Raw genomic sequence first — 15037 nt, 5'->3', positions numbered from 1 at the left:
TCTAAACTTTTCAGTTTAGAATAGATTCAAATCTTTTCCTACAGTAAAAAGCAAAATGTTGTTTCTTTAATAAATTCTCTTCTCTCAACAAACCCTCATTCTCAAACACATGGCTCCTGCAGTGATGTCATGAATGGGTGTCAGGAAAAACATCGCTAAAATCCAAAAATCCTTTACTCTTTGATTGATGTTCTTACGAAGTTCATCTTACCAGTTTTAACTCCTCAATCTTTGTATACTGCACCGTAGGAAGCCCAAAATAAATCAAAACATAAAATGGATCAGTGCAGAACACACTCTAACATAGGAAATCAAATGCTGGTGACCCCATTTGTGAGAGGAGCAAAAAATGGGGGATGGGGGGTTTGGGGAAAGACTGCATAGTTTTTCAATGCAGGCCATGATTCTACCTCATTCAAAATAAATATCCTTGAACATTTTGCTGAGAAGAGCTCCAGATGACATAAAATTGGCCTTATGAGCAGGACAATTTACTGAGTGTAGGACTGATCTTCCCAGTGTAAGGCCTGCATTATCTGTGCCTTCTGGACCAACAAATAGCAGGGACAAAGTCTCCTGTCCAAGTTCAACACAGCCATGCACAATTCCAAGTTACTGGGTAGGGATTAATGTGTAATCCTTGTTTTAAAAAAGAAGAAAAACCAACAGTGGGTAATGAGATGTTTATAGGAATCTGTCAAAAAGAGAGAGAAAAAGAGAGAGAAATGGGAGATAGTAAGGCACTTTCAAGGTAATTTAAGACTCCTTCCTATTACCCATGAGCCTTCTAAAATCCTGGCATCAGCACCAAGTGCAGTCTATGAACAGAGGCTGTGCCTTTACCTTGGCTCTCCTTCCTGTTCAGGCACTTCCTCCTCTTCTTCCTCACTCCCGCTGTACTCGTATTCAGTTTCATCTATGAAGACAAGGACAAGACAAATGGGACAGTTCATATCCTGACATGTGCCTACACATGCAAGCATCTCCAAGAGCATTATGACAAAAGATAAACAACATGTTATTTATGAAAACAGCAACTTGTATGAAGGACACTAAGGGAGGTAGGAAAAGACACAAATCCCCACATTTAAAGTGCCAATTCTGTAGGGTAGCCTAACCCCTTACGGAAGATCTGATTCTGCCTCATTCAAAATAAAAATCCTTGAAGGTTTTGCTGAGAAGAGCTCCAGATGAACAAAATCAAAGTGACTAGAGCACCAGCAAATTCACAGAAGTTTATTCTGATGTCAAAATTGAAAAGAAACAGATTGAGCTACTGAAACTAACCAAAACAACCAAGAAAATTTGTTTGGTTATTTTTAAATACTGGAGATCCATTGGGAGTACAGCAGAGAGAAAGGTTTGCTAGGTGGACAAAAAGTGAAGCATTATGTAGTAAGAAAACAAAATCAAATATTCCCACAATTTATAAGAACTAAACCAGGGAAAAACGAACCAAACAATATAGCAAATGGATGGGGAAAAAAGCTGCTCAACTTAAGACTAGACTGTAATCAAAAGTTTCAACATGAATAATTCATTTTCACTTCCACAGGTTTTATTTCATTTTCCTAAAAGTAGTAGGCCATTTTACTGGTCCCATTACAAATGTCGGTATTCAACTTTCAGTGAGCCATTTTACTCCAAAGAGCAATCAAAACCACAGAGGCTGAAGAGACTTAAAAGTCTACATACAAACAACAACAAAAAAATACACTTGTGCTTTCTGTCAGGTACACAAGATGAAAATCAGTTTCCTGGTGAGAAAAACAGGCCTAAGGACTTAAAATATGGTTTAAGACCAATTTGTCAATCTGTACATATGACATTGGTTCTTCCCTATTCTGGACAAAGTTACATAATTTTTTTTAATTTATTTTTTGGTTAGACATAATATCTTTATTTTGTTTATTTATTTATTTTTATATGGTGTTAAGGATCGAACCCAGGGCCTCACGCACGCTAGGCGAGCGCTCTACTGCTGAGCCACAACCCCAGCCCAAGTTACATAATTTTAATAGACTGATAGATACATGCCACCCTCTAAGGGAAATTCCAACCTAAATTATCACTGGAATCTTTTAAATGAGTACTTCATTATTTTTAAAATTTTGTACTATAAACCAGTAACTACTAACAAGAAGCTGAGGGTTTATAGAAGGTGAATGTGAAAAGAAAATAAGCTGTTGTGACTTAAAGTTAAGAAAAAAAGGTTAGGCGCACTACTTGTTTACATTGGCAAAATGTAAAAGATGAGGGATACTTGAGGTGATCCAGGTTAAGTACTTAATTAACACCTGGTACACAGCAAGAATATTAGCTGTTATGATTAAGTAACAGGAAAATCATCCAATATAAAAATAATATTTGCCACAAATAGGGCTACCCTGTCAACTGTTTAAAAAAAAAAAAAAAAGACTTGTTTTCAACTTTTAGTTCACTTTGTTACAATCACATAATTCTATACACACACTTTGTTACAATCACATAATTCTATACACAAAGCTTAATTACTTTTATGACTGAATACATCAGTGGGAAAAAGAACACCAATCAAGGCTTCACTAAGAAAGAATATCTAAGTTGTCCAAGATGCAAATGAACAAACAAAAAGCTCCATAGAGGCTCCAGGATGACTCTGACCAGCTCTCTCTCTTTGGCAGTGCTAGGAATTGAAGCCCAGGATACCTCATGAATGCTAGGCAAGCACTTAACTATGAGCCCAGCCCCTGACTAACTCTCTTTTGCCTTGGACTTGCTCTCTTTAGTTTCTTCTTTGACCTTGAAATGTATTTTTAAAAAAAATTTTTTTTTAATTTCATGAATGGAATGCAGTTATGCAAATGCTGTTCTATGAGGTTAGTGTAAAGTCACTAGGAGCCCAAAGATAAGGCATGTACTGTACCTTGCTAGGCAGAAGGAAAACGGGGCACGCCAGGCAGGTGGGCACAGTAGGTTTACAGAAAGAAAACAAAGATGCTGAGACAGAAGGGAACCCTCATTAACTCGTATAACAGAATGTTTGTGTTGTGCAGAAGTAAGAGAAAAGTGAACCATGCCTAAGCATACCACCTGTAGCAAAGTAAAGCAGCAGGAAACCCTGGTTCCTGAGCAGGAGAATAATATGGGAACACTGTCATGATGATGGTCCAAAACCCCAAGTGAAGGAAACTGTAAGAACATCCAATATGAAGTAAAATAAATAGCGCCACTGAGGTGCTGCCAAGGAGAGACAGGAAAAACATCCCATCATGCTGAGCTACCACAATGCTAATCAAACTGGTGTCAACTTGGGACACACCATACAGCTCTGGCTGCTCAGATCCTAGGCCAGATCACTGTACTGCACAGCAGAGACAAACTATCTGAGAACTGGCCAAGTGAGAACCACCTCACAGCTAGGGAAGGAATGGCAAGAATCTAAAAAGAAAAATTTTAAATGATGAAAATAAAAACAGATTTAATACCTTTTTCTCCTCTCTTCTTTCTGGTTCGATCTATATGATCCTTAAGTTGGATTCTAACTTGCCTTTCATTTGGTTGATCCCTTATAAAAGGATGTTTCAAAAGCTGCTCTGTGGAGGGCCGCTGCATGTAATTCTTCACTAGACATCCTTCTATAAAACTAAAAAATTTCTTTGACCTGTAAGAGGAAGTGAAAAATATCATCAAATTTCTGCCACAAAGAGCAAAGTTCCAAAATATCAGTAACTTATAAACTTGAAAACAAAGATTTTCAGGATCCACTATGAATATTCTGCAAATGCACAGGAACAATACAAGAATGCAAATAGGAACTCAGGTTCTTGGTGATCAGGAGCATGATTTTAATAGTTTAAAGAATTATACCATATCACTGACAACACACTACAAAAAGCGTTGTGAAGGAAATCAGGTTTAAATGTACTGGATTTAAATCTAATGTTGCTCACTAATCACTAAGCCATGGGTAGGAGAAGCAGGAATAGGGGGGAGGTCTTTGCTAATATGAAGTCAAACACAGGACAGATAGATACCTTGACACCTAAAAGATGAGGACAGACACAGGGGCAAAGAAGCCTTGCATTGACAAAATGCTGGGACTCTTACACCTGTTCATTTGACACTTCAACCAGATTTCATTTGGCTTAATATACAAAGGTAGGAATGACAGTTTTGAGAGGGCAATGACTTTGCCACCCTTACTATCAGCCACTTTTAGCTTGACCTTGGTCTTCTCTTATTCACAAAGACTCTCCAGCCCTGCCCTTAGCTAAGATACTCTCACCCACTCTGTTTTGAGACACACCTGTCATGTCTTTTGGTAAGTCTTTCCTGGCAACATTTTATCCTACATACCCCAAGATAGGAGACTTTTCTGGTGTTATCTGCACTTAACATACTGAACACTTTTAAGCTTCTGTCTCCTTTACTGGTTTGAAATAGTTCAGGAAGGAACAGTTCTCTCTCTCTCTTTTTTTTTTTTTTTTTTTTTACTTATTAGCAATGCTAAACTCTAAGCATGGCATACCACAAAAGGTATATAATAAATTTTTGTTGAATGAATGAAATATTCAGTCTTTAGAAATGTGATTTAAAAAATTAATTCACTTCTTTCATTGTTTTAAAGAATCACTTTAATTATTTTTTATTTCCATTCAAACTTACTATTTTTTCAATTCAACAAATATTTATATATGTGTTTGTTTATGGTAGGCTCTATAAGAAATGTAAATAGAAACAGAGAAAATTTAGGTATGCCCAATAACAGATATATAATCAAACTTACAGAAGAGAAAAAGCAAAAACTACTACAGTGGGTTAGACATCAAGAAAAAGCAGGTGTTTGATATGCCAAAGATGAGAGAGAAAAGACAGCATGAAGGAACAATAAGAACAAAGGGGCAAAAATATCAGAGAATAAGAAGTCATTTTCTGAGATTACTATGAAAGTGGAGAAGAATGCGGAAATATGTTAGAATTGGCTCAGAGAAAGGCTTCAACATCAAAGAAGGTGTTTAATGAGAAACATGGGAAATTTAGAGAATACTATAAAATGGAATGCTCTAACTCAGAGATCCCTAAATCCTGCTGCCCTTGGGGATCATTTCAAGGAATTTATTAAAGATACAAATACATGAATCATTCCCCAGACCAAACACTGGAGTTCTGAGTGAAAAGATTCCAAAGGAATTTTTGTGTACAACAACCGACATTCAGGAATCAACAATCTATAATATTTTCTTTAAAAATCAACAATCAATTCTGCTGGAAGAGAGGTTATTAATCATCTTTTTAATCACCATTTCTCCAGAAACAGTAATAGAAATTTACATCTGGTAGACAGCAAAATAGCAGTCCCAAAGAAAGAAGGTTTTATGTCTGCAATCCTCTAACCCCTTTAGAATACCTGGGTAAAATGAGAACAGTGGTGTGAATGGATGAACATGGAAGTCTGGTGTTAAGAAAAGAATCCAGGAAGCATTTATCTCTACGATGACAACCTACACCACAATATTTTTACATAATTGTATATTGTACATATAGTACACAAAACTGCAAGTAATGGACAGAATAATCAGAGTGTGAGGTACCCTGAAGACAGAGCATTAATTCAGTAATCCTCCCAGTAAATATTCCCTTCAAAAAAATATGAAAGGGAAAAGAAAAAAGAAAAACAAGAATCACTTGGTTTAGGATGAGCTAGATAAAAAATTATTACTCCACCCCCTACCTTACTCCTAAGTGATATCCACTGTACACACTTGGTGTCCCTGGAGCTGCCTATCCATGATGCCAAAAGTTATTATATCTTAACACAGTGGACCAATCAAGCTAAGATCTTTGCAACTGTGTGGCCTTTGACAACCTCTCTAAAACTGGTAAATGGAATGAGATGGCCTCAGTTATCTGGAATCCAATGCAGTTAAAGACACTGCATAAAGAATGAGAAAAATCCAGCTAGAATAAAGATGGGGAAGTAAGAGTAAAATGTGTGAGAACCCAAAAAGTGAGGAAAGGGAGAAGCACAAAGGAAGCTGGGGTGAAAATGTATGTACATGTATATACCCCAGAGGGGAAAAGAAAACTGCAATAGATCAGAAAACAAACAATCAAGAGCAGAGTACACAGGAATAGAACAAATCCTGAATGGAAGACTCGGAGACTTTGTGCATATTTCAGAAGAGACAAAATCCTAAGGGAAAAACATTAACTGGAAAACTAATAAGAATAGTTTTAAAAAGAAGAAAGGTTGGGGTAAGAGGGAACCAGCAGAGCACAGTAGGTAAGCATCAATAAAGATAGATAAGCCCAGGAAACAGGAAGGGAAACAGAGAAAGGAAGAAAGGCCCCCATATATGTATGAGGAGCTTGAGTGTAGACAAGACCTGATAAAAAAAGATTCAAGAAAAAAAGTTCAGGAAGGAACAAGTGAAAAAAAACTCTTGGGGTTGGGGTCGGCGATATCCGGGCCTGGCCCCCTCCCTTTAAGATTTTAAAATTCACCCAAACACATACTCCCATAATACTGAAACTCTAAAGGCTTTCCTCAGGGAAGGCTGTCATCACAGCCCTCCCAGGGATATCAGTGTCTCGTCGGACACATGCAGGAGAGAAGCAAGAAGGGAAGGAAGGTGGCTGCCAAGGAGAGGGGTCCGGTCTGTTACTATGTTCTTCCGGAATGAAAACAAGCATGCCAAAAAAACACTTAATAACAATAATTATGGTAAACTCGTCCATTAATTTTAAAGTCCTATTTCATCTGAGAGATTTCAAGTCAACATAGCTTTGCTGTTTTAATGGAAAGATGTTTAAAAGTATACTGTACTTAAAAGCAAATATTAAATATATATTTGATTTTATTTTTTTAAATATTAAAAAGAAACCACGTTATGGTGTTTCACATGATAACCTGACACTATTTTGTAAAGAGAATTTATCAAGAAAAAAAAGGACTAAAAATATTAATTTATTTTTTTTAATTGGTGTTTGGCTTTTACAATGGTTGAAATTAGAATGGCCAGAATTTTACTTCAAAAGAAAGTAAAACTGAAAAGAAACAATACGATTTTAAAAAAGAAAGAAAAGAACAACAACAAAAAATCCATACATAGCTTACCATTTTTTTGACTTCAGCCGGGGAGGAGGGTTTCTGGGAATGAGAAACAGTGCTCTCATTGGATGCATGTCACAGAGAGCTGGGGAGAGGAGACGGTCGTGTCAGTATGGCACTTATTTTACTCATTCTTGACTTCTAGGGCTCATTCATAAGTAACACCAAACGGTCTGTTCCAATTGCCCAATTAATAGGCTTCATGTCAAGCTGTCTAGACATCTAGCTTGGAACTCTGGGCATACCTTGAATTTCTCATTTAAAAATATAAAATATACAAAGGACAAGAGCAACAAGAAGAATATACACTTTCAAACAGACATTGGACAGTTCTCATGAACCAAAGATAAAAATTAATTCAAAGTCTTAAAAGAAGATAAAAACACTTATGTTTTTTAAGCCATCCGTAAGATTATAGTGAAAATGGTTGTATTTTCACAGGGTTGTTCTAATAAGGATTAAACAAGGCACTGCTTGTGAACACACCTTGGGAAGGCCTTCATACAATGCCTGGAACAGAGTAAGGATAGTTAAGCCCTTCAGAGATGCTGCTGACTATTGTTATAGCTAGTATTATTATGAAAGAGTGAAAATGTGGAAGTAAAATGGAGTTGTCTAATTCTGTGCTATTACTACCTCTACAATCACTCATTCCAATAAAGATGGTCGGCACACATGTATGCATTAATGTCACCATAGGTAATGTGCATTTTCATGTGTTTATTTACCTTCAAGAGATTCTTATAAGGCAGCTGGGAATGTGGGGGGTGGAGACGCAGACAATAGTATTCCCATTGTGAAAGAAAACTGAGACAAAGGATCAAGCAATATTTCCCTGTCCCAATTCCTTAGAAAGAAACATGAGGAACATCTGGTATTCAAAGCAGATATCTATTTCTGTATTGCAAACTAATTTGTTTTCAATGATTTTTTTCATTCATTCAACAAATATTTATTCAGCAACTATGTACCAGGCAGTTACACTGTCTTTCCCTTTTAGGGAAACCAGCAGAAAATATGGCTTTTTTCTTTTTTTCTGTTATTCTATCCCAACCCTGATCAAAACTCTCAATTTTATAAAGTTTTCATTGATTTAATCCAAGGAAAAGCAAACACTCCTACAAATTTTCATGAATAATCCGCCCCCCTCCAAAAAAATTCTGTAAATAAAAATAATGCCTCCATTTATTAAGTCAAAACTTAAGTAATACTAAAATTTCATGTTAGGAACCAGTTTAACTGGATATTAACTTTAAAATGCAAAACCAAAAATTACCAGTTATTGATGTGATCTCAGCTTACACATGTGAATTCTACTTAAATAAAAAGAAAATACAGCCTATACATACCAAGAGATCTCCATAAGGGACAATGGTTATCAAGAATTGCATTTATAATGTTTACAAATGCCTCCACCAAGAATCACTTTATACATGAAACTACTCTTTGACACCTAGGAACTAGTTTAGGTTACATACTACAACTGGGCTAAAAAGTAAAGAAAAATTACTTACGGGGAGCACCTTCTGCCATCTCAATGGCTGTAATGCCACAAGACCAAAGATCACTCTGCAAAAATAAAACAGTATGCCATATTAGCTGCAAAGCCATTAACTCACTTATGACTATTCACACAACTGAAATAAAGGCTTTCTTTCAAGTGTACAAAACAACTTGTCAGGATATTAAAAGTGAAAACACAGTTATAGGAACACCTTACAAGTGAGTGAACAGATGATACCTAAAATAATAAAGATTAGCTGATTAAAACCACTCATCGCTGTAAACGAGACAGACATAATTGATGTAAAAGCCCTCTAACAGCTCAGTGAATGTTCTCCTCTTCAGTGTGCACCCACATTTCTTTACAAGCATTATGTCTAGACTCCTGGATCAGATTTATGTTTGTTTTTATATTTTATGTTAGCACCTCAAATGTAATTAAGATTTTAAGTTTAAAGGACAGAAGCCATTCTTTACAAAATTCTTAAAACTATTCATAAAATCAATACTTATTCACTAATTCAAATCATACTATGGGGCCTCTGTACTCCATCTTCAAACCAAACAAGGGAGAGATGGAAGTAAACTGTCTTTGTATGCAAGGACTCTATTCTTCCTGATTCCCCTGAAATGTTAACTTTAAATTTTGAATTAAACTTTTGTTCCTTGCTCAAAATTCCACAAGGGCGAGTGTTTTTGTTTTGTTCATTTTAATATCTGATAGATAATCAATAAGCACCGGCTGAAGAACAAATCTTATTTTAAAAAAGAAAAATAGACAGTTATTGTCATTAGTATACATTTCATTTTTATGCTATCATGATCATATAATTACTCAAAGTTGCTCAATTTAAGTTTTCCAATATTAACCTATAATTATCTTACAAAGTAATTATGTTTGAATACAAGAATAAGAATAGACCTACATAACAGCCAACAATAAAAAATTTAAAAAAAAAAAAAAGAATAGACCTACAAATTTCTCCCTTACTTTTATGGAATTTTCCATACTACAAGGGTGCAAAGGGCTTACTGCCTTAAACCAGAGGACATTTTGGCAGTGTCAATGGTCGCATAAGCAGGGCTGTAGGTTTCCTGGCATAAGGCAACACAAAGTACCCCAGCTCCTATGAGGTCATCTTGTAAGTGAGCTTTCCTTGACAATAACTGAGCCTTTGCAGTTGACAGGAAACAAGAAACACATATTACATAGGAATCATCAGGCAAATCTAGAGAGTAGAACATTTTACAATAGACCCAACGTCTTAAGCAAGTCAGGTTCATGAATAAAAATGGGGATGCATTCTAAATTAAAAGCTACTCAATGGCCAAACAACCAAATACGTCCTGTCCTGCACTGGATACTGGTTTGGACAAATCAGCTATAATCTTAATTAAGATTTTCAATTATTAACTCTGTATAAGGAATTATTTGAATTCACTTAGGTATGATAATATTTTGAGTACACTCAAAAATGGTTTCTAATTTTAAGAGATATGCAATAACATTAAAAAATAAAATGTCACAAAATCTGTAACCTATTTTTTAAAACTCCATATAAAAGAAACAATAAAAATTCCTCAGCTGCATTGATTTAATTTAAGCCTCAGTAATTGGGTACTTAAAATAAATACTGAAATACACTGGGGACTGTTAAGACAAACTTCACGATGAATATCACTAACAGGTACATTAACCACTCCAGTTTGTTTAATTAAGTTTTTTTTTTAAATAAATTTTTGTAAATATAGCCAACCTAAGTCTGATTACCAAATATGGATTTTTATACCTGGATCAAATGCATTATTGATTCAAGTCCCTCAAGGTCACTCTAATAATCTCAATATATTTGTATACTAAATGAAAACTATGAGACTCTTTTAACAAGAAAAATCTAAAATTTTATAAATGTAGCTCTTATACATTCTGACAATATTTAAAAAATATATTTGATTTTAAGAAATTCCTCAAATTAAAAAGGATAACAAATGGGAGAAAACTTTTAATGTACTCATGAAGAAAAGTTCCATGTACTACATACCCAGTGGCCTGTACTGTCTGACACAAGTGCAATCCTTAGTGAAGCAAACGGACAAAAAAGTCACTTAACACTGTTCTGGAAAATTTGCGCCCACAACAGGGGCTCATGTCTTCCTCGAGAAATTAAGAAGTATGTATGAAATACATAAGCAACCTCCATTCACCCCTACAACTGAGCAAAGGCCAGCCAAGCAGGTGCCTCTTACTCTGTAGTCGTAGGTGGCGTCTGGGTTCTCATCACAGGCGATAACTTCAGGAGCCATCCAGTAGGGGGTGCCTATGAATGTATTCCTCCTTCCAACTGTCCTGTCCAGCTGAGCACTCACCCCAAAATCAACTGTGAAAGACAGAAAAAGGAAGAAAAAGTAGAACATGATTTAAGATGCAAAGAAAAAACTGGATGGAAAAGGTATCTTCATAGTAAACTAAAATAGCACTGTTTGATGAACCTGCAAAACTCTTCAAAGTAGGACACTTCCAAAAGGAGTGCCCTTTCCAGAGCAAAGTCATTTGCAAGATCCTCTGCCATATGGAAACTCCTGGGAGGCGTGGTCCAGGATCAGCAGAGGGTCTTTTGCATCAATGACTACTAGTGCTTTCAAAGAACACAACTGCCATAAATGAGTACAGGTTCAGAAAAGTCCCAAGGAGAAATGACCTACACTCCAAATGATTTAGCTTCTTTGTTTTAAGCAGAATTAAGGTTTTCTTGAAAAGAATAAAGCATTGCTCTAAATAAAGAGAATAGGGAATATACAAAAAACATCCCCAGAAGCACTTGGGATTTCTGTTGAGTTTTCAGAGGGACTTTTACTTCCTGCCCAATTTAACTTCAGAATAGTTCTGCTGAACTTCACAGGTGGGAGGCAGGGTTGACAGAAAGTCCACATCAGAATGTCTGTCCATCAGTATCTACCAACATTATCACTACCTGCAAACTGCCATGACCCCAGTAAGAAGTGCACAGAGGAGTAGGAGCTGCTCATGCCAACGAGTCTATGAATTGCTGAGATAATTCATTGGTGTCAAAGGTTCCAATTCTGTCTACAGAACATGCTTGGGAATCAACTGGGCTGGGGGTGGGCTCATTAACTGAATGCTCAAGACAGGGAAGCATGGGCCACAAAGTAAGCACAGAAAGTCTGAGCAAGCTTCACAGCAATTTGGATAGCAACAGCAACTGATCACTAAGTAATTACTGAGGGACTATCATAGGCCTGGCAGCAGAAGGCCAATATACACAGGTTCATTGAAATCATTAAGTGAGGACAACTCAAGGGCTTCCTATCTTAGCTTTGAGGGGAGTTTCCAAATACGCAGACTAGTCCTCCACAGGTGATCAATAAATACAGGCACTACACAACAAAGCAAGGATGAAAATTTTAAAGTACAACTATTGTGCCAAGGTTTTTGAAAGGAAGATGGACTAGATTCTTGTGAGCATAAAGATAAAAAGTGTTTATATGATGTTTCAATGAAAGAAAAATTAATTCTAACAGACTTTAAAAAAACTTCAAAGAACCATTATATGAAACTAGATGGGAAGAAGTTCAGATCCAGCTAAGGGAAACAGATAATATTTTTTAAAAATCATTGTAAAGCCATCTCTGGGACGGCCAGAGTCTTCAATTATCTATCCATGCAGAAATTTAGCAAAAATCTACCCTGGAGGCAACATACTAGGTGCTGGGTAAGAATATACTGGTAAACAACAAAACAATCCTGGTCACACACTCTCAGATCTTGAATTCTGGTAAGGAGACAGAAATACAAGAAAATAAATAATCATGTAATTATAAATTGTGAACAGTGCTGGGAAAGGAAAAAGAAACACAGCCCAAGACAAATAAGAGAGCCAAATAAAGCCTCCTGCAGATGAGGAGAAAACTTTTTAGTTTCAAAATAGAGGTTAAATCTTTCAAATGGGGAACAGTATGTGCAAAAACCCTGAGGCAAGTTCTAAGAAGTGGGGAGGAAAAAAACAGTGATTGAGAAAGGAAATAAAAGAGGCTCACAAAATGGGGTGGGAAAATAGTAGGAGCCAGTTCCTACAAGGCTTTTTATGGACCAGCAGAGTTCAAGTGTATTTTATCTAAAGTAAAATAGGAAGCCACTAAGGGTCTTTAAGCAGGAATGTGACATGGTCTCAATCAGTTGGCTTCTGTACAGAGAACAAATCAGAGGAGAAGCCCAAGAGAAAGGAGGTTGGAGCCTGGCTAAGCAGTAAGCCCAGGCCCACATTTTTAAGAACAGGAACAGAAACAGAAAATATGGGTAAAAGAATAAACTTTTAGAAGCTTGGGTTGTAGCTTAAGTGGTAGAGTGTTCGCTTAGCACCTGTGAGGCACTGGGTTTGATCCTCAGCACCACATAAAAATAAAATAAAGATATCATATCCACCTAAAAAACTAAAAAATAAATATTAAAAAAAAAAAATGAACTTTTAGCTAAATGTAAACAGGGCAGCAAGTTGCCTGAGGGGCAAGTATGCCACACATCCCTCACGTACCAAGTTTCACCTCTGCATTCTCCGTAAGCAACACATTCTGGCCCTTGATATCCCGGTGAATCACATGGTGAATGTGAAGATGTGCCAGTCCCTGAAAAGGACAGACAGATTAGAATTTTAGTTCTTTGTCCCCGTTAGTAAACAGCTAGCAACACACCTTTTGTAACAAAGTATACGTGATCCAAAAAGTTTCGTTAAGTTCATAATTAGGACATAAAATTTTCTTTTAGCACATACCTAGGAAGACACACCAATACTATCATACAGAAGAAACCCACCTAACCACAACTTCAACCGGCTAGTTTTCCCCTCCGCAACATGAGCACTTGTGAGCTGTGCCTTTAAGACACACTTTAGATTACCATCTACAGTTTCTCTGCTATAATTTGTGCTATTTGTGTACAGGGTGGTTCCTTTCCCACGACAATGTCTATCTTTCAGTGGGTGACCATGGGTATATTTGCACTAGACAAATCCCAAAAGAAAAACAAAGGGCTAGAGCAGATTTAAATCTAGTTATAAAATGTCATCTTGTCTTCCCACTGTACAGTGACAAACTGCTAAGTGTTCATCAATCCCACCTCTACCCAAAGTGTAAAATGATTCTGAAAAGAGCCTTGTGTTGAATTAAAATATCTTTCTTTCCCAAGAAACAAACTCTACTGGGCATATAGCACTTTTTGATGACCTTCTATCTAGAATGAAGCCCAAGAGCATGTCTCTCGAGAGGTAGTAGAGGAACAAAACCACATGCTGCATCCAAATATGGTCTGAAAGATAGCAGCCATCATTCTCACAACTGATTTGTTTGTTTTATCCTTAACTGGAGAAGCTAAATATGAAGCCTGTCTCCTTAAGATACCAGCAACCTATATACTCTGAAACATCTTGATCGAAAAGTGTAGATCAGGGCTGGGGCTATAGCTCAGTGGTAGAACACTTGCCTCACACATGTGAGGCACTGGGTTCAATCCTTAGCACCACATAAAAAATAAATGAAAGTATGTTGTCCATTTACAACTACCAAAAAAAAAAAAAAAAAAAAAACTTTTAAAAGGTAGATCACGAATAAGGATTTGATTATTTTTATGAGATTTGTTATTAACATTACTTCGTAGGATATGAATTAAATATAATAGTCACTGTAGAAGATAAATTTTTCTAACATGGGGGGCTCTAAATTCATTTATTATTCTGCCTATGAAATAAAATACCTTATTTGATGGCTGTTTACTCTTTATAACATGGGATGTGCATATTATCCCAATAAGCACTGAATAGAGAAAAATGTCTAAAAATATATGGTCCCTTAGTGCCCTAGTTAGATAGAAAGGAAATATGTCCTCCTGTTAGCATGATTTGACATGGAAGAGCCAAGGAGACAAAAATGTCTACTTCTATTACTTCACATGAATTTGTTCTCTAACTTACAAAACCCCATTCTTATACTTTCACAGGCTTAGCAACAAACATTAAGTATCCATATCTTCTCAAACCCTTGTAGGCCTACATCTTGTTTCATTGCCAGCAGTAAATGCACATGGAACCATGCCTATCTTCCTGTCCACACACTGCTAAGGGATCTCAACTTCTGCTTGGGAAACTGCTCAAGGTGTGTCTTAACAGCTCAGTAATGATGTTAACTTGAGTTATGATTATTCAGAACAATGAATACATTTTTTTTGTATGAAGTACCCAGGACTGTTTGTGACTCTTCTCATGCCAGAAGACAGGCCACAATTACTTCTCCTCAGCAGAGATAAGTCAGAGATAGCAAGTCCAAATACTCAGTAAATACCGCATGTTCAAGGAAACTAATCAACGTTTCAAAACTAGGAAATATTTTTCCTGAAAAGAACAAAGGATATTCCTCAGCAGTGGTTACAGAAAG

General features: G+C 36.4%; 1 protein-coding gene across 37 annotated transcripts in view; it reads right to left on the bottom strand.

The window, feature by feature from the left end:
• The window catches only part of Map4k4 (mitogen-activated protein kinase kinase kinase kinase 4), a 184972-nt gene that overhangs the window by 54048 nt on the left and 115887 nt on the right, over nt 1-15037 (bottom strand). For all 37 annotated transcript variants that reach the window (XM_046419971.2, XM_058571418.1, XM_058571412.1 and 34 more), the window contains 6 exons: nt 13147-13237; nt 10844-10974; nt 8608-8662; nt 7100-7178; nt 3468-3643; nt 844-916 (listed from right to left, as the gene is read on the bottom strand). In XM_046419971.2, the coding sequence (XP_046275927.1) occupies nt 844-916; nt 3468-3643; nt 7100-7178; nt 8608-8662; nt 10844-10974; nt 13147-13237 (605 nt within the window). The remainder of the gene's footprint in view (nt 1-843; nt 917-3467; nt 3644-7099; nt 7179-8607; nt 8663-10843; nt 10975-13146; nt 13238-15037) is intronic.

This window comes from Marmota monax, unplaced genomic scaffold (assembly GCF_021218885.2).
Source record: "Marmota monax isolate L192 unplaced genomic scaffold, Marmota_monax_Labrador192_F-V1.1 WCK01_AAM20220418_F8-fsc00178, whole genome shotgun sequence".
NCBI classification, from domain to species: Eukaryota; Metazoa; Chordata; class Mammalia; order Rodentia; family Sciuridae; genus Marmota; species Marmota monax.
The sequence above is the reverse complement of the archived record's forward strand: the minus strand, read 5'-3'. Positions and strand labels throughout refer to the sequence as shown.